At 59.0% G+C, this 21,763-nt stretch overlaps 1 protein-coding gene across 7 annotated transcripts; it reads left to right on the top strand.

The window, feature by feature from the left end:
- Window positions 1-2,083: 2,083 nt before the first annotated feature.
- Window positions 2,084-19,971, top strand: CDIP1 (cell death inducing p53 target 1). Of its 7 annotated transcripts, none has more exons than XM_086760027.1 (6): window positions 2,084-2,136; window positions 17,210-17,308; window positions 17,667-17,765; window positions 18,221-18,367; window positions 18,587-18,848; window positions 19,495-19,971. In XM_086760027.1, exons 3-6 carry the CDS (start codon window positions 17,681-17,683, stop codon window positions 19,604-19,606), a joined length of 606 nt encoding a protein of 201 aa, XP_086616153.1. In that variant the 5' UTR covers window positions 2,084-2,136; window positions 17,210-17,308; window positions 17,667-17,680; the 3' UTR covers window positions 19,607-19,971. The 7 variants fall into 7 exon arrangements, with proteins under 7 accessions (XP_086616153.1, XP_086616146.1, XP_086616147.1 ...); XM_086760020.1 differs by having other exon boundaries at window positions 2,085-2,136; window positions 18,584-18,848; XM_086760021.1 differs by lacking the exon at window positions 2,084-2,136 and adding an exon at window positions 2,166-2,435 and having other exon boundaries at window positions 18,584-18,848.
- The last annotated feature ends 1,792 nt before the right edge of the window (window positions 19,972-21,763 follow it).

Genomic DNA, 21,763 nt, shown 5'->3' with positions numbered 1-21,763 from the left:
CCAGGCCAGGGGTCTGTTGCAGGAGATGCGCTTCCCTGGATCAAAGAGCTGGCTGCAGCGCAGCGACGGCTGCTGAACGCCACGCCGGCACCCCAGGGACTGCGCGAGGTCCCGCGGGTGGCCGGTGCCCCGTGGGCAGCGTGGGACAAACGGCGCGTGGGGTTTGTGTAGTGGGGAGGGGGCTGCAGCGGCGGCTTCTGAGAGAGAACTGCTGGAAGTTTCCCCTTTGTCTGGTGGGCCTGGGCTGGCCGGGGCTGAACCAGTCGGTGACGGTGATAACGCCTCTGCGCTAATGTATATAAGAAGAGGGGAAAAGGGAAAAAAAAATCCAAACAAACAAAAGTGTGAGCAGGGAGCGGGGGCAAGGGCCTTGCAGGCTTCGCCCTCTGGCCTCCCGCCGGGCGGCTCTCTGGGCCTGGCCCGACCCAGGGAATGAAGCCCAGGAAGAGGGGAGGGGTAGGGCAAAGGTGTTTTTAAAATCTGGGTTTTTTTCTCTCTCATTATCTTACTTTGGTTTTATTGTTAATAAATTGAATTAGTTTCCCCAAGTGGAGTCTGTTTTGCCCATAACAGTAACTTGAACGATCTCTCCCTGTCCTTATCTCGAACCTCGAGCCTTTTGTTAGATCACCTCCCCCCCGTTCCCTCGGAGGGCGGGGAGTGAGTGAGCGACTACATACTGCTTAGTCCTGAGTGGGGCTAAACTACGGCAAACAGTCTGGATGGGACAGACAGGGCGGGATGGGACAGCGTGGGAAGGGATGGGGCAGGACAGGAGAGGACAGAAGGGGACAAGGTGGGATGGGGTGGGATAGGATGGGACCCAGCAGCTGCCACCTCTTGAAGCCGGCGGCAGGGTTGGCACCACAGCGGGGTCATTGCTGGGTGAGCCGCCACATCTGCTCCAGCTGTGCCTGCAGGGGAGCCAGCGAGGCACAATCCGGCTGAGGGAGGGCAGAGGGTCTCGTTGGGACACCGGCCCCGTTTCGAGGGATGCTGTTGTCCCTGAAGGACACTGGGGACACCTTGGGACACATGGCCAGCCACGGCACAAGGACAGCTGTCTCTTGGCAGTGCCAGATTCAGGGTTCACTCTCCCCACGCAGGGATGTGCTCTCTGGCTGGCCTGGTGCATCCCTCCGTCCCACCACTGTCCCCGGTTGACACTGCTCCTTGGAGCCCGTCTCGCTGAGGAGCTTCTCCAGGGCTTTCTGCCTGTCCTGGTCCAGCAGGGACATCCTCTGCTCAGCTGGACCATGCCACGTTGCAGCTCCTCCTGGCTCGCTTTGTTCTCCAGCGCAGCCGTGTCTGCTTTCTGAGGGGGGCATGGTGTGAGCCATCCCCTGCAGACCCCCAGCCCTGCCACCCTCCCTGCAGGCTCCACGCCTGCCACCTGCCCCCAGCCACCCACCGTCCCCTGTGTCTCCATCAGAGCCGTTCGTCCCCAGCTCTGCCAGCACGGCATGGCCACAAAACCCCGGCATGCTGAGCCGCGTCGGAGTGGGGATGCGCCAAACCTGCACCCAGCCTGGTTCAGACACCAACTGTGGCACACGCGGCTCCCGAGCTGAGCCTGGGGCTGTGCTCACCTGGGTGTCCCACAGCACCTCCCTGCCAAAATCCAGCCCCTGGGGAGGACAAATGTGGCCCTGGGTGAGAAACAAGGCGGCTGCAGGAGCCAGGTGAGGCAGGGAGGTGTGCTTACGGTTGATGGAGGGAGCAGGGCCTCCCCCTGGCCTGGGGGCCTCCGCCATCGGCCGTGCCGAAGGCCATGTCCACCAGCGGGATGGTGACGCTCCTGCTGCCTTCGCCCTCTTGTCCCCGGGCCGAGGATGCTGGCGGGGGTCCGGGGCTGAGGTCACAGGGGACATTACCGGCAGACGGCCCCGGGGTTCTGCCTCCGCCCCTTCCCCGGAGTGGCCCAGCGCGGGGAGCAGGCCCCGGCCCGGCCCGGCCCGGTGCGGGCTGGCGGGGGGGAGCAGGCCCCGGCCCGGTGCGGCCCAGCGCGGGGAGCAGGCCCCGGCCGCCGGGTGGGCGAGCGCGGCCCAGGCCCGCCCAGCCGCGGCACCGCCCGCCCCGCCTCGCCCCGCCCCGCAGGCGGCAGGTGCCGGAGCCGCCGCCGGGAGCCGGCAGCCGGTAGGTTTTTCCCCGCGAGGCCGAGGCGGGGGTCGGGCGCGGGGCCCCGGGGAGCGGTGGGGAGGGAGGTGAGGCCTGGTAGGGCCGGCGCCCGCCCCCCCAAGCCCCGGGCAGGCCGCGGCGGCTGGAAGCGTGGGGACACCGAGCCGCGGGGCTAACGCGGGGCAAGCCGGGCACCATCCGCCGCTGATAAGGAAAAGCGGGAGGACCCCGCGCTTCTCTGCGCGGAGGGAAGGGCTCGGTGCTGGAGCGTTCGCTGCGGAGCCGCTCGTCCCGGGGAGAAGAGAGGTGGACAGAAGGTAATGGGGGCCGGGAAGAGGGGGAGGCATCACTGGCCTTTCTGTAGAGGCCACAAAACGCTGCAGGGTGCGACTGAAATCTCACAAAGCTTCAGCTTTGTGCCCTCAGCGATGCAGGGAAGGGTTGGGAGGGCAGGATCCCTCCCCCAGCGCTGGGAGGCCGGAGCAGCGGGAGCCGGATGAAATTTAATCGGACGGAAAGCGAGGTCGTGTACTTGGGAAAAGACTTTCCGCTGTAAGGCGAGCGCTCGGCCCGACTGAGGCCGTGCCAGCTTGCGGAGAGGACGGCTGGGAGCTGCCAGCACGGCTGGGAGAAGAGCAGATATAATACAATCCGTTACCCAGACCGATTCCCGGGAGAGGATGGAGCCAGGCCTAGGAACCAGCACATGTGTTTGCAGTCATCCCGGCTCCAGAGAGATGAGCTTGGGCTGGAGCTGCCCGTTCAGTGATCAGGAACGATGAGCCCGTTTGCGAGGAGCCGAAAGGAGCTCGGATGTCTTGACAGGCAGGAAGAGAAATTAGGATGATGGGGATGATACCGTCCATCAGCACGCTGGCAGTGTGAGCCCTGTGAAAGGAGGAGAGCTCATCCAGCTCAGCACAACAACAAATACCACTGAAAAAATGTTTGTGGGAGGCTGGGAGGTTTTTAACCGTTAGAGCGGTGAGATCTTGGTTCCCCGGGGAACTGGAGGGGCGAAAGGGTAGGAGCTGTTCAGTTGCTTTGTGAAAAGCGCGGTGGGTTGTGATTGCTGCTAAACGGAGCGATGGGGACCCCGGGAAGAGCTCCAGGGCTGCGCAGGGCAGTGGGAAGAGGCAGGCTGGGATGGACACCGCTGTGCCGGCGTCCTCTGGGTCATCTGCGGGAGTCACGCTCAAGGTTAAACTTCTCCAAGTGGCTGCGAGCGTAGGTCCAAGGTGTCACTGGAAAAGTTGTTCTCCTTGCACCAGTGAGAACTGGTGAGGGCACTGGCAGTTGTCACATTCCAGGCTGAGCCTAAAATATCAGGTGGTAGACTAGATCAGGCACGATGATTTTAAGTAGAAGTGTTTTAAATGACAGTTGCTGTGGTTTGGGGCTGTACGTAAAACTTGCTGAGAAACACTTTGCGAGTATGCAAGATACCCTCCTGTTCGCTCCCTTTCAGCCAGCGTGCTTGAAACAGGCCCTTCGTCGCTTTCCAGAGCGGGTGACTGGAGTCGGCGGTAGGGGAAACCAGAGCGAGCACTAACCGTAGCGTGCCCTTCATTCACTTGTAGGAACTGAACAAACTCAGGTCAGCGTGGAAAGGGCAGGCTGAAAACTTCCCTCTGCCAAAGGCTTCTCTGTCTAAACGTTGTGGCGATGTCCGCGCGCCCCAGGAAGTCCCCGGCAGCGTTTAGCAATGTACCTGCTCCGCTCTTCTTAGGCGTTACGCGAGGAGGGGATTCCTGCTTGGAAGTAGGCAGGCAATGATGTTAGGAACTGACAGGAGACTGTCTAGTGGTGTGGCTTGCGCACAGACAGGTTGTAACAAGGGCAGGGTGATGGAACAACGTCCCCAGGCGTCCCCTGAGTGCTCAGCGCTCCCCAGCTGCTCTTGTACGGGTGGCAGGGCTGCGGTGGCCGTGTCTGCTCAGGGAGGTGCTGGCAGAGGGGCTGTGCGAAGGTCTGGCCACAGGTGTGACTGGGACAGTTAACAGGGAGCTTCTCTCTCAGAACCTGAGCCCTGAGAAGATGGAGGGCTGTGCTGAGTTTCTTCTTGTGTCCCCTCAACAGGTCCTGCACCTGAAATTCGTTTCTGAATTTCAGTTCCTCCTGTTTCTGTTCTGACTGGAGCTCCGTCTCAGCCACTGTTACAAAAGCAGGGAGGGTGCCTCCGTCAGCGCCTTGTTTTGGTTTATGAGGGTGTTTTTGAAGCTCACTTCCTAATCAGCCGTGCTTTCTGCGTGTGGGAAATCGCGTGGTGATGCGAAGCGCGGTGAGCGCTTTCCTTCTGGACGAAGCACAGCTGGCAGGTGCGCGCTGGGAGCGCAGCAAACGCGCTCCCGTAGCTGCAGGGCTGCAGCCTGCCCGCAGCACCCACGCCTGTGTGCTTCAGGGGGGTCTGGGTCCTTGGCACAGTGTTGCATTTATGGAAGCAAATTTGCCAGCGTTGCTCACTAACATAACGAGAGAAGGGATGAAAGTAATTTTATTATGCAAAAGATAATTCTTTTTTCCCCTTCGGATGTGAATTTAGCAGATAAATATTTTCATTTAAAGCATGTGGTTGATGCAGAGATCTTACAGCATGAAGAAGAGCGGTTTTGGAAGGAGGTATACAGACTTGGAGTATCTGCTCTGATCCAAGACCAGTTTTTTGCTTATGGATAAAAAGAAGTACAAAATTAGGTGCCCTGCGTCTGTTTGTGGTAGCGCTGTAAAGCCCTACATTTGAATTCCTATAATTGCTTTAATCAGGAGAGAATATTCTGGCTTGAAAGAAGCTAAGTGTTCTAAACTCTTCCTAACAGCGGTTTTGTAGGGTCTGCGGGGGGGCTGCGCGTCACTTTGGCTGGTGGTACCACGGCTCTGGTGTTACCACAGCACCGTCGGTGCTGCGACAGTTTTTCTGCGCGTAGGCTGACGTTTCCTCAGCTTTGCACCAAGCGAAAGGAAAAGACTGATGGCTGCCAGGTGAGATAAGGAGGAAATGGCATTTGCATCGTACGGAGATTAAAATCATCACAAAGGCAGCAGGACTGAGTATACCTTCGAGCTTCTGGACAGGTTTGGTAACTTCTTATCCCACTGCAGTGAGGTGTTCTGCCAGACTGCTCTGTGCAAGGCTGCTGAGAAGAGGGAGGACAGGAGAGCTGGAAGACAGACGAAGATGGACCTTTGTTTCCTTCAGAAAACACAGGATGAGCAACTTCTGCCTTGGCAGGTGATAGTCCCCTTGCTGTTTTCCTGTTCCAAATCGGCGCTCGGTATCCGTCCTGCAACTGGAGAGCAGCGGTGCGATTTTCATGAGCAACGTCAGATCTTTGCGTGCTCTGCGAAGGACGTATCTCCGCGTCTGATCACAGGGAACACAGTTAGAACAGGTGCTGTAGGAAACCACAATCCATTTTCTCCGCAGTAGAAAGTCTCTGAGATGGGGGGAGCGCAGGTTTTTTTTTTTATTTCTGGGATGAAATGCTCAGGGAGACTCTTGGCTGCTGGTGTGGTTTGGCTTTGGGCTCATTCATTCCCAGCTGCCTCGTGGCCGCAGTCGAAAATTTCTTGTATTTGTGGTGGTGAAAAAGGGCTGGGAGCGTGCAGCAGGCCTGTGCCGCTCGCAGGGCTGGGCGGAGGACGCAGGTAGGGAGAGAACTGCTCTCCTGTGGGGGGCCCTGCTTTAGTGCAGCTTCTTTAATCTGAACACACTTAGCAGGCCTGAGTTCAGAATTAGGAAGTAAAAGAAATAACCCCAAAAGATGGCGATGCGATCAGCAGCTTCGGAATCGCGAAGAACAGCTGCTGGCTGGGTGTGTTTGAGTTCGTACCTCTTAGCACGATGAAACCTGAGGTGATCAGAGAATGAAGAAATGAGCAAATGAAGTAATTTATTTCTCTATTAGTAAGAGAACTCTGCATTGTTAATAGCTGTGTTTCCTTTACCTCCTTCATACATTAAAAAAATGGAATAACACCCAGTTCTCTTAGAGATGAAGATAATTTAAGATAAAGCATTTGTGCCGGGATGGCGGTCCCTCTGCCCTGAACCACTGTGCGGGCAGACGTTCCCTGGCCTGTGTCCCCAGACCTTCTTTGACACTCAGCCTCTGCATTTAGAGAGAAAATCTTCTCTCCCTTGCCCTAAAAAGAATTTTACTTACAACTTGAACCACAAGAGCCTGTTTGCTTTGGGGCATTTTCCTTGAGCTCTGCTTTGGGAGTGAGTGCGAAGGCCGAGTCTGCTTACGAAGGCGTTGTAGTGATCTGGGCAATTCCCAGAGCTGGGCAGAGGTTGTGTCTGTGGGAGCTGCCTTCTCGGACCTGGGGGCTGAGGCGCGGTCGCACGCGAGCGCGTGTTATCTGCCGGAGTCCGGGGATGGCAGGCATGGCCAGCCAGCTCCCCGCGGGGACGGACTCAAAGTCTTCCCGCTTCTTACCTTTGCATCTTTAATCTGACGGCACCTCAGTGCAAGGTAGAATGAATTGGACGGTTTTTTTTTTCCAAACATGTTTTGAAGCACAGTTATTTGGTTGAAAAGATATAGCCCCCTCTCTAGTTTTTGAGGGGTAGCCACGGAGCTGTATTAAAAATAAGCCCTCATTGCTCAGAAATGCTCCCTCCCGGAGCCCCGCAGCTGGAGAGCAGGTATAATCTTTTAGATTATGGGTGAGTGAATAAGATTACTGTCCCGGGGAGAATTATTGTAAAACTGATTTCATTTAGGTCATGGAACAAAGATTGTCACGTGGGAAGACTTAGCAAAACTTAACCATAGCCGTTCCTTCCTGGGGGCTAGACGGGCAGCGCCGAGGCTGGCTGCGAGATGGGAGCACTGGTCTTCTCCTTGGCCCTTCACAGAGTTGTACAAAACCCATCCGAGTCGCGCGTTGCCCCGTGCCCTTCCGGGGTGGGTGAGGGAAACGGCTCCCCGCGCTCTGCTGACAGCACCCCTGAAACGGACCGCACGCTCCCTTCTGGAAAGCGCTTGTCCAGCCTGTAAGTCTGGGGATGCTGGTGCTGGAGAGACACAAATAAAGGCAAAGACCAGGGCACGCGTGGGTTGTGTCCTGGCAGCCGTGCGTGGCCAAGCGGGCGTTGCGTGGCTGGAGCACCACCAGCTTTGCCTGAGTCACCCAGAGCTAAATTTGCCTCCCAGGAGCAGAGGGAGGGCCGGCTGCTTCTTATGGCAGTACCGTGTGTTTGCAGGGCTCTTAAAAATAAAGATTGGCTAATATGTTCTGGATTGACTTGGTCATATCTCCAAGACCTAGAACAGCTGCTCTCCAGGTTTTCTCTCCTTCCCTTTTGGGTTGCTTTGTTGTGTTTGTATTTTTTTTTTCCCACATGGCAATGACTCAGCCCTTCCCCGCTGCTCTCCGAGTTTCCTGGTTTTTGAATAGGCTATTCTTGGGACAGCGGTTCCTGACAGATAGGAACAAGGGGAGCGTTGTGTTGGTTGGTTTGTTGGTTTTTTTTTCTCCCCTCTGGCCTGCCTTAATGCTCTGCTTCCCTCTGATTTTTTTCCCTTGTTCCTAAAGTCCTGAAATCATCCTGAACTGCTGGATGCCATCTGGGGCGTGTTCTTGTCCTGGTACCAAAGGAGCCCGCTCAGGCGTGATCCAGGCTGCGAACCTTGCACAGCACCAGCTTTTCTTTTGCCGCAGGGTGAGGGTGACACTCCTAAGAGCGTGGAGGGCTGTCCTGCTACAGCTTATCTATTGTAACGCTTTAAACCCCCCGTGTTTTAGCTCCTTGAATTCCAAGGGGGAGCGCGTGGCTCTCCAGTGATCTGCCTTGCAAGGGGCCGATCCAGGTGAGGAGCACTTCATGCCGTGCCCGTGCGACGCAGGTGGTCCGGCGACTCTCACGGCAGAGCGGAGGGGCAACACGCTCCAGTTCAAATGGCTGAGCGTGACTTTGGATGCGTGCTGCCCCCTGCGTGCTTTAAGCAAGGGGAAAATATGAACTGGAATTTAAAAGCAATGAGGAAAAGCTTTCTGATTGCTTAATTAGTTCTTGCCCCCGCCGATGGCAGAGGCTGGAGTCTGAAGGATGCTCTCTCTGAAATGCTGCACGAAGCAGTTACACAGCTGCTTAACACAGATGGCTTTGGGTTTCTTCTGAAGTTTTTCCTCTGGAGCGTGGGCTGCGGCAAGTCGCCTCCCCAGGCCGGGCTGGCCGCCGCTCTTGCTGTGCAGGTACGCAGCTGGGAGTGGACGTGGCGTCTAACACTAAACCATCTTTGCTGGGTTTTAGTTTTAGTAAGAGCACGACTCTTTCTGTCAAGACGCAGTTATGTGGATGGGGAAGTAGTCTGAGCTGTCGTATATTTTGCCTTGAAAATATACTTGGCTTTTAAAAAAAAAACAGAGGCACTCTGTTTTCTCAAACTCTGTGGTTACCAAGAGAAATTTCTCAGACTGGAGGACTCAAAACACAAGGGCAGCGTTCTTCCTTAGCATCCCTCCACATTTTTGGATGTGCTTGTATTGTTGTTAAGCCAACCAAGATAAAAGCTTTTCTGTGTGAGGAGGCTTTAAGAACATTCACTGCCAGATTAAATTAGCCTTTCTGGAAATAAATTAGTCGTCGTGATGTGGGCAGCCCCGCTCGCTGCAGCTGTAAAATCCATGCGTGCTAGTACCCGCGGCAGATAACTTAAATAATAGATGTGATAGCTGTGTTCGGGGTAGCGCTGGTAGCTCGAGATTAAATTTCTGGCTGCTGATGAATAAAAATCAACCCGTTGCATTTTATTGGTTATTTCTCCAAGTAAGAAGCAGGCCACCCTTTTAAGAGAGGGAAGGGAATCCCTGGGGTTCAGCGCAGCTTCATTTGGGGAGGGAATCGTGGAGTAAAGCCAACGCTGTGCCCCTGCTGCAGTGGCTCTCCAGCCTGGGATGCTTTTGAGGTCCAGGGGATGTCCCACGCGCGCCAAAACCAGGATGGTGCCTGGAGAGATAGGAGGACACCATCTCTCTTCCTTCACCCTTGTTTTCAGAGGGAACACAGCTCTGTGTGCCCGATGGCGGATCTGGCTGAACTGGGCGAGCTGGTTTGTGTCTTGGTCTGTGTTCTTGTCAGATCTGCTTACGCTTAAGAAAGGCAGGCTAACAACGTGGCTTTGCATGTCTTCATTGCGCAGGACTGCTGTGCGGTGCCTCCAAGCAAGCCGTAGAGGCAGGTCAGGTTCGTGGGGAAGCAGCTTTCGGCGTGGTTTGAGGGATGGACGTGTAGCAGCTCGTTGCGGGGCTTTGTTCGGTAGATGGCAACAGAGTTTTGGGAAGGGGTTAGGGAGGGGTTGGCAGGAACTGGGTGCTGCAAACTGAAACCAGAGTCGCAAAATGCTTTGGAGTAAAAATGGCTTCCCGGGAGACCGGGAAGTGAGTGCGGACTAGCCAAGTCTGGCTGGAACTGGAGGGAGGAATGGGACCAGCAGCAGCTGCGTGTGACTTGGGAGCGTCCCAGTGCTCCCTGTGAGCCACCGTGGCGCTGCTGGAGACGCCCCAGCACTGGGCACACTCGGTGGCTGCTGATTAACCCAGGGGGTTTCCTCTCTGTGAGCTGGGACTTTGTCGTTGGTTTTGAGCACAAGCTGGGGAGTGCAGGGTACGCTCCTCCTGTCAAACTGGTGTGGGACAAGCCAGCCCCGCCGAGAGAGGTCCTGGTCTAGAAATGGGAAGGTCTGGTCATGCCATGGGAGCAAGACTGTGACTGTGATAACATGAGTGGCCTCAACGTGGAAGAGTTCCTCCAGTGCACTTCTCTCTGGATGTGTATGGATCCTCCTTGTTGGCAGCAGGACTCGGGAGAGAGCTCAGGCCTTACACCCGCCCTCCTGCTTAACCCCAAACCGCGCTTCTTTGCAAAGAGTGAGCCGTGGCCTTAAATAACATTGGCTACCACAGAGCACTTCGCACTAGTCCTCAGAAAAACAAGCAAGGTGACACTGTACCTGTCAAATCTGAGCGTCAGCAGCTTCTCAGGCGCCAGGACAGGAATGTTTGTGAGGACTGAAAGCGCTAATATTGGAGGCTGGAGTCGGTCCTGCAGCGAGCCGGTGCTGTGCCTCGGATAAGGAAACGTCAGGACCGTGACGTGCATCGTGTACATCACTTGGAAGGAAAATGGAGCTGGAATCACCGTCAATGCATGCAAAATAATTTCATTGTGTTGCAGAATCTGCAAGGGAATTCTGAATAGGCTCTTGGACTCTGATTAATTCTGAAACTGAAACATCTCCACAAAAGTGCTGATCCTCTAGGACTCTAATTTCCTCCTCCCTTGGAGCTTACTGTGTTATTTAATGGAAGTCACACATCTAATCAGCTTGATTCTGCAGTGATGTAGCTGTGTCATTTAACTGTCTCAAAAAATTCTATAGAATGAGGGAGCAGTGGACTAGCTTATTTTTAGTATAATTTTGGGAAGGAAATCTGTAAAATCCTGAGCTGTGCTGTGAGACGTAGCGGGTAATCATCCCGTATTCATCTCCGCGTGAGCTGGGAGGTACCGTTGAAACGCTCAGGCAGCAGCCTGCGAGGACGAGACACCTTTTCGTGTCGGTAACTGGAGAGCAGTGGTCCATGGAGAACCTTGCTGTTGAGCTTCTTGAGCTGGGGCTTTTTGCTCGTTTGTTTAAATGAACAGTCTTGTGGCAAGCTCAATTTGGCGTTGGGTTGAAAGAGCAGTATCGGAGTAGATCTTGGCTGTAGTGCTCAGATGATCGCAGGTTTTGTTGTTAACCTTATTAACAAGATGTCAAGTGGATGATGTAACGCAGCGTCTGTCCTCTCGGGGGAAAAGTTGAGTAGATGCACAGGACTCCAGGCAACGGCTGGCGATGTGGCTGGGCGCTTTCCCACGGATGTTATCGAGGGTTAGCTTGGACTCTTTGGGAGCTCCTCTTTGTGAAAGTCTCCTGGAAAAGCTCTCTGGTTTCCCAGGGATTTGGCTCGCAGCACGTTCCTTTTCTCATCTGAGTCTCTCTGGAGCAGATTACTAAGGTGCAGAGGAACTCAGGTTTGTCTTTAATGTTTCTTTTAAATCGCATCTTCGCATCCTTGAGAACACCTGATGGGTTGTCATCTGTCTTCTCTCGTGAGGCCGGGTCACCAGCTGGTAACATCTGAATCTCCTGGGTGGGAGGGAGCGTGTTCTGCCTGCACAGCGTGCTCTGTGCTCGCACGGTGCGGTGCTCCGGAGCGCTCTGTGCATGTCTGAGCCTCTCCCCGTGCCCTTAAGTGTGTAAGGTAGGGGTAGTGAGCCTCTCCTTACTGGGAGCTCCCTTGCAGCCCTTCTTGGCTCCTGTCAGATGTCGCCGCTGGCACGGTGAGCTCTGCAGACGCGTGATGCTTCCCACAGCTGCGCGCTGCGGCTGGGGAGCCTGCGGCAGAGAGCAAAGAGCTACCCCAGTTCATTCTTTTCATTTTGTCTGGGTTTTCTTTAAATGTCCGGGTTAACCAGCTCCTGGCAGTGCTGTTTGTGCAGGCTCAGGGTGGAGAGCCAAGCTCTTGGTCAGCCCATCTGGAGGGGAATGGCACTGGAGAGAACAGAGGCAGCAGCAGGTCCTGACAGGCGCTCCTCCGGCACGTAACCCTTTGTGGGAGTTGCAGATAAACCATCCTTGTCTTAAGCAGGGGGATTTTGTGTCCCATTTCCCCGGTATCCATGCAGAGGAGCTGTGTGAAGCGGTAATTTGAGTCTCTGGCTGAGGACAGCTAAGCCTGGGCTGTGTTGTGAAGATTATCTGATTGTGCTTTGGATTTAATGCCCTGAGAAGTCTTGTTTGGACACGGCACCTGGCTCCCAGCCAGGATCCTGCTCTTAGCCGATTTGCCTGCTGAGTTACGGTGGCACAGAGAAGGTCAAACGACGCGTCCGAGGTACACGGCTGCAGCGGGGAGATGCTCCTCCAGAGATTCGTGTACCGTAGAGCAGAGTGCGGAGCTGGATTGAGCGGTGAATAACCTTCTCCTCTGGCAGCCCTTTGATTTAAAGGGCTGCTTCTGTCCTGCTTTCCCAGTGGAGCTCTCCGTCCCCGCGCTGAAGGAAGAGCTGGATCCTCGTGGAAGCAGCCCTTTTCTGCAGCTGACATCTGACTGCAGAAGAGTGGGAGAAATCTGCTGTTCTGCCAGCAGCCTGGCTGTTTCTGCACGCGGGGTTTGTGCTCCCTGGCAGCAGTGCTGGAGGCGCAGGGCCTGGGGAAATGCGGCTGAGCTGCTCAGGAACAGGACAGACCTCTCCGTGAGTCCCTGACTTGGGTTTCCCTCCGTGCCTTGCGCAAGCATGCTGAGGGCACGCACCCTCTCGCTGTCTGGCCCAGGAGCAGGGTGGTGAGCTGGGGAGGTGCTGCTGGGGTTAACAGCGGGGTACACGCCGCCTGGTCAAGGATTGCCGGGGCTTCCTCCTCCTTCCGAGGCTGCAGCACTGTCTGCTCTTCATTCCTTCCCTCCTGGCTCTGCCGAGATGGTGTGCAGGCTGCAGGCAGCAAGCGCACATGGGGAGAGCCAGGGCTGAGGGGGAAGTTTGGCTTGCTCACAGGGAAAACATATCTTTTTTTTTTTTTTTTTTTTAATTCTGCATAAAAACCAGGCAGAGATACCGTATTTCAGCAGGGATTTTTGCTGTCTTTCCTTTCGAGGTAAGAGCTGTCCGCTGTGGATCGCGCGTGGTGCTTTCAGGAGCAGCGGGAGGCGAGCCGCATCCCTGCAAGCCGTGTGTGAGCGGGCACGCGCGTGGGGAGGGCAGCGTCCCGGCCTCGCTCTGTGGCACGGGCGTCATGCAGGGAACGCGCTGCAGCGCAGGTCCGGGCTGGGCTCTGGAGGTGCTGCTCGGAAACGCTGGTTTGGAGGAGGGCGGTTGTGAGTGCCGCCGTCGGGGTACGGCTCTGCCCTCCTCTCCTCCGCCTTTTGTGCTTATTCCCAGCGTATTTGTCTGCCTTCCCACTCTCAGAGTTTCCCTGTTTCTGGAGCAGGTACAAGCCCGTGGCACGCAGGAGGCGTTCCTGGAGCCGGGAACGCTGGGGCGGTGTTGACCACAGCGCTGTTCCTTTTTTCCAAGGAAAGAGGCTGGCCTCAGTGAGGGAGCCCGGCTTCTTCGGAGCTCTTGGCTTTGCTTTTAAAGCCCGGAAGCTGGAATCTGTGTCTGTTTGGTGTGCAACGAAGCTGGAAGTGGTCACATCCTTTTCTCTTTCTTATTGATTTAATTTGAGCGTGTTTTTTCCTTTTCTATAATATCGGAAGTTATTTTTTTCGTGGAGGAAGAGCTCCAGAAAAGTGCAGTAGCATCTTCTGAAATGCCAACATCACCGAATGCGGTTGAGTATGAACAAATGCCGCTTCCTGCCTTGGCGGCTGGAGCCACCGCTCACGTAGGCAGAACGCAGCCGGATCACCGTGGGTCCCTGGCTGTCAAAGGCAGGAGGAGCAAGAACGACGCAGCGTTTCTGCTCGTGGGAGCGGATCTCAGCTGCGCCGTGAGGCTGGCTCAGAGCTGCACGGGGCCGGTGCTGCGCCGTCGGGGTTTGCACGCGAGTTAGACTGGCCGGCGCTCTGCTCGGTCCTGCTCACGTCTGTCTCACCCTTGGTGGTTTCATCTGGGAGGAAGCGACGTGAAGGGCCCGTGGCCGCTGTTGGGGAAGAACAGCATTAAGAGACGAAATCTTTGGGTCTCCAGGCAGTGCAGGAGTCATCTGTGGCTGCCCTCTTCCTGGCGTTACCCATTTTATGGTGAGTGAGCGTACGTGCAACTGGCACCCGTCCTGGTGCCGCAGCGTTCCCCGGTCCCGCTGCGCACCCTGGTTCCGTTGTTTTTGACGAGCGGCGCCCACCACACCTGTTTGGAGAGCGGGTCGTGTGGGCAGAGCTTTCCTCTGGCCACGTTTGAGTCCCAGACTGTTTTCTGCCGTGATCCTGTGTGGCGTAGCAGAGCAAAACAGAGCCAGCGGCGAGCACTGGACCCTAACACACCAGCTCCTCCCATTGCAGCTGGGAGAGCGTTGTGGTCACCGGTTTGGGATGTGTGGGTGACGGGAGCCGTGGGCTTTGGGGTCTCAGTCTGTAATTAATTAGAGCTGGGGTTGCTGAGCGCGGGAGGGAGATGGGGTGGAAAGCCTTGGCGCACGCAGGGCCGCGTGCTGTGCTCGCTGCTGTAGAGAAGCCTCGGGCAGACCTGTTGCCGGGACGTACTCCCTCACCTGGCAGCGGATCTAGGGACCCGTTGCAATGGGTCTGTGCTTCCCCTCACCTGGAAGCTGCCGGGGCTGAGACCCTGCCTCGAGCCGGGAGCACGGAGCCAGTCGGCGGGGAGGACGCACGGGTTGAAGCCGTCGCCAGGGTGGGCCAAGCCCTTCCCGCCTGAGACGTGCTCTCCTGGTTGTCTGCCACGCTGCGGTGCCCCTGGCACAACAAAGTCTGACGGGGGCACGGGGGCCGTTCGCAGCAAGCGGGGAGCCAGGGAAGGCTCGGGAACAGATGGGTTGCAGAAAAACTGGAAACTGGAAGGCTCAGAGCAGCGGGGGCCTGGAACAGGCTTCCCGTGGGAATGGTGGGAGCGGGATGGACAACACGTGAAGGGAGGTTTCGGGCTGTTGTCCCCGCAGAGGGAAAGAGGGATGGGCTGATCCAGCGGGTCCCCTCTGTCCTCCGGTCCTCGTTCTGCCTGGTTTGTCACGCTGCCGGCCTGTGGGGGCCCTGTGCTTGTCCCCTGGGTTTAACAGAAGCAGCGCTTGCCACCGTGGCGGGGCGGCTTTGTCTTCTGTAGTTTGTTTAAAGTAGAGGAGCCAGTACAAGCTGTTCTTCCGGTTCAGAAGAACTAACCTGCATTTTTAGCAGGAAATAGCGTCCCCTCTGTCCATCCTCCTGCTGGTAACCGACTCCTTCGAGTCCTCTGGTCCCACGATGGCCCCTTCCTCCCAGAGGTCCTGCACCAGGCACTGGTGATTCCATCACAGCTTGAACTTAAGCCCAGTAAACTTAGCCTGAATATTTTTTAAAGCTCTTATTTTAGCCGTAGGCGTTCAGCTGGCTGTTCCAGTAAGCTGTAGTGTGGATGCAGTTTCTGCAGCCTGGGAAGACTGCAGCTCCGCCCAGAAGGGCCCTCACGGCCGGGCGCGCTCTGGGCTCCCTGCTCTCCTGCGCGCAGTGGGTGCTGCTCAGGGGAATTTGGGAGGGCGGTTGCCTCTCCGTGCTGCCCTACGAGGCGGGAGGATCTGGGTTGCGTTGCTTTTGAGAGGGAATGCTGCAGGGTCAGCCCCGCCAGGGCGGTGAGGGATGCTCTGGGGTAGCGCAGAGGGGAAGCGCGTGCCCGCCGGCTCCTCGCCGAGCTCGCTGGCAGAAATGGGCTGGGACAGGTTTCGTGCTTCTCACATTAAGATAAAAGAAAACGCAGGAGAAACAGCTTCTTAAGAGGCTTAAAAGCAACAGGCTTTTCCTCCGGGAAGGGCACACAGCCAGTGGCTTGCTCTTTCCAGATCTCCCTTAGTAAGCAGAATATTGCATTAAGAGGGACTGAGTCTGCCAAGAACGGCCCCGCAGCCCCCGCAGCGTCCTTCGTCCCGCTGCACGCCTGGCTCCGAGGTCCGCGGGCCGCCACCCTCGTGGCTGCTGGTGGAGGTGGCAGGATTCACTGCCCGCTCGGTTTGGGGCTGTTGCTTCGTCTGACGGGTGTTCGAGAGTGGCCGGTGAGCACGTGGGTGGGATTGCCTCCGGGTTCTCCTCTTCTCCTGAGTTTTCTCGCCAGCTGCTTCCGTGACGGGGGTGTGGGGCCAGGGAGTGTTGAAAGATGTTACGTTGTGGGAAGGCAGCGTCTTGGTGGCAATGGGAGGAGATCTGTTTTCTAATGAGAAAAGCCGTGGGCCGAGCTGGCCTGCGAGGGCAAAGGAAGCTCCGTGACGTCTTGGCGTCACCAGGTAGGGACTCGGGGACGCTCTGGGTGGGCTGGGCTCAGCCAGGAGCCCTGCAGGCACGGGGACAGGAGGGTCCCAGGCTCCTGGGCGCATGGGGCGCGTTGGCTGGCTGCTTTCAGAAGAGTAAGTCCTCCTTTTCCTTACGTCCCCAGTGAAGCTAAAAAGAGCACGGCCCAGTTTGTAGCTTTGTAGGTCACCGAAGGAGAAGGAGGGCTCTGCGGTGCGCTGCTCTTCGGGTGCTTCCCGTCGCCTGGAAAAGCTCTGCTGTGCCCGCGGCATGGCCGGCTCTCCCTCCGTGGCTTTTAAGGAAGAAATTGGAGAGAAGAGCAGGAGGAAGATGACCCCAGCACCCCTGTGTTACACTTTGAAGCCGTGTGTCTGCGATGTACCACTTAGGACCTCTGGGGAGAAATATTAGTCAATAAATACGTACGTAGGCCCCGTGCCAGTGCAGGCTTTGCTCGTCTCCTGAGGGGCTCAGCTGCTGCTCCGTGGTCACGGTGACGGTGCTCCTCTGGATGTCCCCCGCTCTGGCCATTTCTCAGGGTCCGGAGCCGCCCTGGGATTGTTGCAGGCTGGTCGTAGCCCCAGTGTGTTTTTCCTGCTCAGCTGGGGGCTGCTGGAGGAGGATCTGTGGGACTGGCTGCGAAGCACCGTCCTCGCAGCGTGCTGACCTGCTGCAGGGGAGCAGGGGACGAGGGGAACGGGGCAAGCAGGGTCGGCTTTGCTCCTGGCCGTTCAGGGAGGAAGGATGTCGGGGGTTCGAGCAGCTGCTCAGACCCCAAGGGGAGCTCCTAGCGCTGCTCCCCGGGCACCGACGCCAATGTCACCATGTCCCATGCCTGATGGCAGCCCTCCCAAGCACCGAGGGAACAGCCTCTCGTTTGTGTTTCCCAATTTAGTCACGTCCTACCAGGTGGAACCGAGCCAGAGTAAACAGGGAAATCAGGTTTCTTGATGCCGTTGCACTTCCTTGGGGTTCAGAGTGCGGTGGTGGGGCTTTTCCACGTGCCAAGGACACGGAGCCTTGTGCCGGCCGTCCAGGAGTTGCGTGTTGGAGCCCAGAGCTGCTCTCCCCAGCCCGCACCGGGGAGCGGAGGGGGTTTGGCGTGGCGGCCAAGGCAGCGCGGTAGCAGTGCCCCCCCATCACTGTCACTCTCTTCCTGTCTCCTTTCACACAGATTCGGTGGGGTGCGACAGCTTCCAAACCGCGCTGCTCGGAAGAATTGTTCTCAGCTCTGTCGAGGCCTCTGAGCTCCTTGCTGCCAGGAAGGGGACAGGTAAATTTTACGCCAGGTCAAAGCTGCTCTCACCTTAACTCGCTCGATGAGTGTTTGGAGATGCTCTTTGCGTTTGCGCCCTCCACCGCAGAGTTTGTGCTGCAGGCTCAGGGGGCCCTGCCTCCCCTTGGAGCGCAGCGTCGCATGTCGCTCTGAGCAACCTGATCCGGTTGGAGATGTCCCTGCTCCTGGCAGGGGGGTTGGACTGGGTGGGCTTTAACGCTCCCTCCCACCCAAAACATTCTATGGTTCCATGATTCTACCTGGTGCCTCCTTCCCCGCGCACCGCGCAGCTCCGGGTGGGTGCCTGCATGCAGCTGAAGGCAGGTGTCTCTTCTGAAGGCTTCTGTCCTTGCAGGGCCGCCCTGAGCCATGTCCAGCGACCCTCCGCCACCCTACCCAGGAGGCCCCTCGGCACCGCTGATAGAAGAGAAGCACGGCCCGCCCCCTGCCTCAGGTACTGGGGGGACCTTGGCTGCTCTGGGGTGTCGGGGTGCCGTTGCCGAGCGGGCAGGAGCCAAGGGAGCGTGGTTTCCCTGGGAGCGCCCTGGCCGCGGCCTCTCCTCGCAGCTCTGCAGTGCACAGCACGCTGGGGCGGGCGGCACCGTGCCCGGCTCCGTCTGTCACCGTGTCGCCCTCCGGGGAGGCAGGAGGTCCCGGGGCAGCGATGGGAGCAGGAGGCGCTCCCTGCTCAAAGCCTGGCTCTGCTCGCTGCTGTGGGTAACGTGGGGTGAAGCTGGGCTTCCTGGGGCCCAGAGGATGAGGCGTGAGGGGTTGGGGTGCCCCCCGCCCTGTGTCACGTCTCCCCTCCCTGCTGGGGCCGCCCCCCCCGCCAGGCCGCTCAGCTGAGCCACCATCTCCCCGTCAGCTCTGTCGCCTCCTTCCCTGACCGCTGTCTCCGTTTCCTTTCAGATGGTGTCCCCCCTGTCGTGGGACAGCCCCAGGGGGTTCCCATCCCCCCTCCTGAATTTGGGCCCCCTCCATACGAGCCGCCCTTGCAGCCGGGGTTTGTGCCCCCCCACATGCCCACAGACACCTCCGGGCCCTACGTGCCGCCTGGTGAGTACCAGGGGCTGTGTCGAGTGGGGGAGGTGGTGGGCGAGGACCCCCTCACCATGGGAGCACGCATCTCGCAGTGCCCAGTGGGGTGGGGTTGGGGGGACACAGGGGGCTGGGGCTGCCAGGGGGGCTCGCAGCGAGGCTCCTCGGGGTGGGGTGCAGCAGGGTCGGGCCTCTCCTACAGCAACGCTCACCTGTGCACGTTTCTCCCCCCAGCAGGTTATTACCCACCCCCCGGCCCTCACCCCGCCATGGGCTACTACCCTGCCCCGGGCCACTACCCCTCTCCCAGCGGCCACACGGCGACGGTCCTGGTCCCATCAGGGGCTGCCACCACAGTGACGGTGCTGCAGGGAGAGATCTTCCAGGGTGCCCCCGTGCAGACGGTGTGTCCCCACTGCCAGCAAGCCATCACCACCAAGATCACCTATGAGATCGGGCTCATGAGCTTCCTTCTCGGCTTCCTCTGCTGCTTCGTGGGGTAGGTGCTGGGGGCTCCCTGCTGCCAGCAGCCCCGCGGTGACGCCGGTCACTCCGCCCTGGTCGTGGTGGCCCCCATGCCAGTGGCCTGGGTGTGGTGGGGGCCTGGGCCCGGGGGTGTTACTGGGGCAGCAGCTGGGGACCTGGGCTTCTGCCGGGGCAGAGGAAGGTGCCACCAGTGAAGGCTTCAGAGGGCCTGTGTGCAGGAGCCGGCCACCCCCGAGCCCAGAACCCCCGGTGGGGCTGAGCGCCGTGGCCAAGGGCTGGCAGCAGTTGGGGCTGCGGGAGGGGATGGGGTGCTTGTCCCAGGCCCTGCCCCAGGGGTGGAGGCAGGTGAGGCCCCAGCGCCAGCGTGCGTCTCACCAGGCTGTCCCTTCCGTCTGCGGGGTGCGCAACTCTCGCCAGCCAGGCGCTTACCCTTGTAGGGGCAGCAGTGCCGCGCCCCGGGGGCAGGGGCTTTGTGCTGTCTGTTGCAGCAGCGGGGGTGGGGTGGGTCTTAGGTGGCTCCCCTCTCTTGCCTCTGCCCCAGAGCAAACCCCACACATAACCCCCCCCCCCACTGCCGCCTCCCCCCGCCCGTGCCCGCCGGCTGCGCCCGCCGGCCGCCTCGGTGCCCAGCTCACAGCTCCGCCTCTCCTGTGCTGCAGGTGTGACCTCTGCTGCTGCCTCATCCCCTGCCTGTTCGACGACTTCAAGGACGTGACGCACACGTGTCCCAACTGCAAGGCCTACATCTACACGTACAAGCGCATGTGCTAACAGCACGCTGGGAGCCCAAGCTGCTGGAATGACACCTCCCCCTCTCCCGCCGCTGTCCTAGTCGCTGCGTGTGCAACACTCCCTCGCTTACCCCTCCGGTGGTGTGTCCGTGCGTATCCATCCCCAGCGCCCTCCCGCTGCGCGCTGCGCCCACCTTCCCCACGCTCCGGTCCTCCCTGTGCACGGTTGGCTTGGCAACGCTGGCGCGGGTGCAGAGAGGATGTGGGTCCAGGCCCCAGATGCAGCGTGTGGGGCTGCCCTGCAGCACGCAGAGTTGGGGGGCCGGGGGGAGGCATGCTCCTGTGCACCCCCTCAGGCTCTAGGACACCTAGCAAGGCCCCCTCAGGCAACCCTGGGGAAGAGCAGCAGCCGCTGGAGGCGCCCACCCATAGCGCAGGGGGGCCTGGCTGCAGGGAGCTGCTGCAGGCAGGGGCGGGGGGGGGCACCTGCCACCCAGGAGGGGACAGAGGGGACCCCAGCAGCTCACAGCACACACGGGGTGGCAGCAGGGGGCTCTGGGGCACTTTTAGGAAGGGGCCTGCTGGTGGCTGGGTGGGGAGGAGACAGCGGGTAGTGCCACGCGTGCCAGCGTGGCCCACAGCCCGCTCCAGCCAGGGCCGCATGCAGCTGCTGGGCAGAGCCCCTGCCCGAGGCGCGGCCAGCAGAGCCCTGGGGGGGGCCCGGCAGCAGCGCTGCACCCTTGTCAGCAACTCCGTCCCACCAGAGCGGCCGCCAGTGCCCGGTGGCCATGGCTGCTGCAGCTGCATGCGCCTCCTCCAGCCCCTGCTGTGGCGCCTTTGGGGAAGGAAAGCCCCTGGCAGCTCCTCGCTCACCTGGCAAACTGTTCACGAAAAAATGCATCCACCGCGTCGCTGCCTGCCCTGGCGCTGTAGAGTAGAGGGGTTTGTTACCAAGCTGCAGCGCTGGAGCTGCCCCACGCCCCATCCTGAGCGCGGCAGGGCCTGTGGGCATGCACCCCTCCTGCCCCCGCCGCGGCTGCACCCTGTGGGTTCCCCGTTGCATGCGGGTGTCGGGTTTAATTTTTAGCTCACTGCACACAGAGGGCGAGGTGATGCAGGCAGCCATGGGAGCTGCCAACAGCACTGTGACAGATGGGGGCAGGAGCACCTGGGAGCCAGTTTTGGCTGCTCTGTGGCTGCCCCTGCAGCCCGGGCAGCTGGAGCGCGCAGCCCCCGAGCGAAGCGGGGGGTCTCCGTACCCAGGTCTGCAAACACAGCCCAGACCACGCGGGCAGCTGCAGTGTGCTCAGAGGTGGAACCGTGGCACTAGTCAGTGTTTTTATGTAAATAAATAACAGACCCTGGACTCTGTGTGTATCGTTTCTTCTCCCCCGCTCCCAACCCACAGCAGGTCTGCCCCCAGGGAAGCTGAGGAGGAGGAGGGAAGGGCAGGGGGGTGGGAGGAAGAGCAGCAGCTTCCCTACCCCCGCCCAGGGCAGCAGAGGAGCCTTCCCCGCGCTCAGCGGCACTGGGGGCTGCCCCAGCTCTGCGCTCTCCTTCTGCCCAAGCACTCACCTGCACAGGAGAGGCCCCCGGCCGGGGCTGGAGGAAGGCAGAGCGAGGGGCAGCTGTGTGACGCAGGGGCTCTCCCCCCCCCTTGCCCCCAGCAGCAGCCGCGCCCCCAGGGAGAGCCCCAGGCCCCCACGCTGCCCTTCCACGCACTGGAGGAACCCAAGGGGAGGCAGGAGCGCAGCTCATTCTCCCAGGGCTTTGCATTTGCTTTCCCCAGCTCCAGCAAACGCAACTTTTTATTCCAGTCAAGGCTTCAGAAAAAAAAAAAAACAAAATCAACAGCAACCCCCCAGCCCCAGTGTTGCACAATACACGTTTGTCACCTCCATCCCCGCACCCGTGGTCCTGTCCCCAGCCCTGGGCGCTCCCTCGCACACCAGTCAGGTTTGGTCCCCGGGCCTCTGCTGCACACAGGATGCTGCTCTGGGCCGAGGGGCCCACGGCACATCCACGGCAGCACGACTGCAACGCCGGCGCCCTTCCCCGGCAGGCTGCTGCCACATTCCCGCGGGGCAGTCCGGGGTAGGAAACTCCCTCCAGCGCCCGCTCCAGGGACGCGGGTGAAAAGCGAAGCAGGTGAAGCCTTTGCCGGTGCATGACAAGACATCGCTGGCCTTAAAAGCTG

This window comes from Chlamydotis macqueenii, chromosome 15 (genome assembly GCF_036417535.1).
Source record: "Chlamydotis macqueenii isolate bChlMac1 chromosome 15, bChlMac1.mat, whole genome shotgun sequence".
NCBI classification, from domain to species: domain Eukaryota; kingdom Metazoa; phylum Chordata; class Aves; order Otidiformes; family Otididae; genus Chlamydotis; species Chlamydotis macqueenii.
Note: the sequence above shows the minus strand (reverse complement) of the source record. Positions and strands in the feature narration are given on the sequence as shown.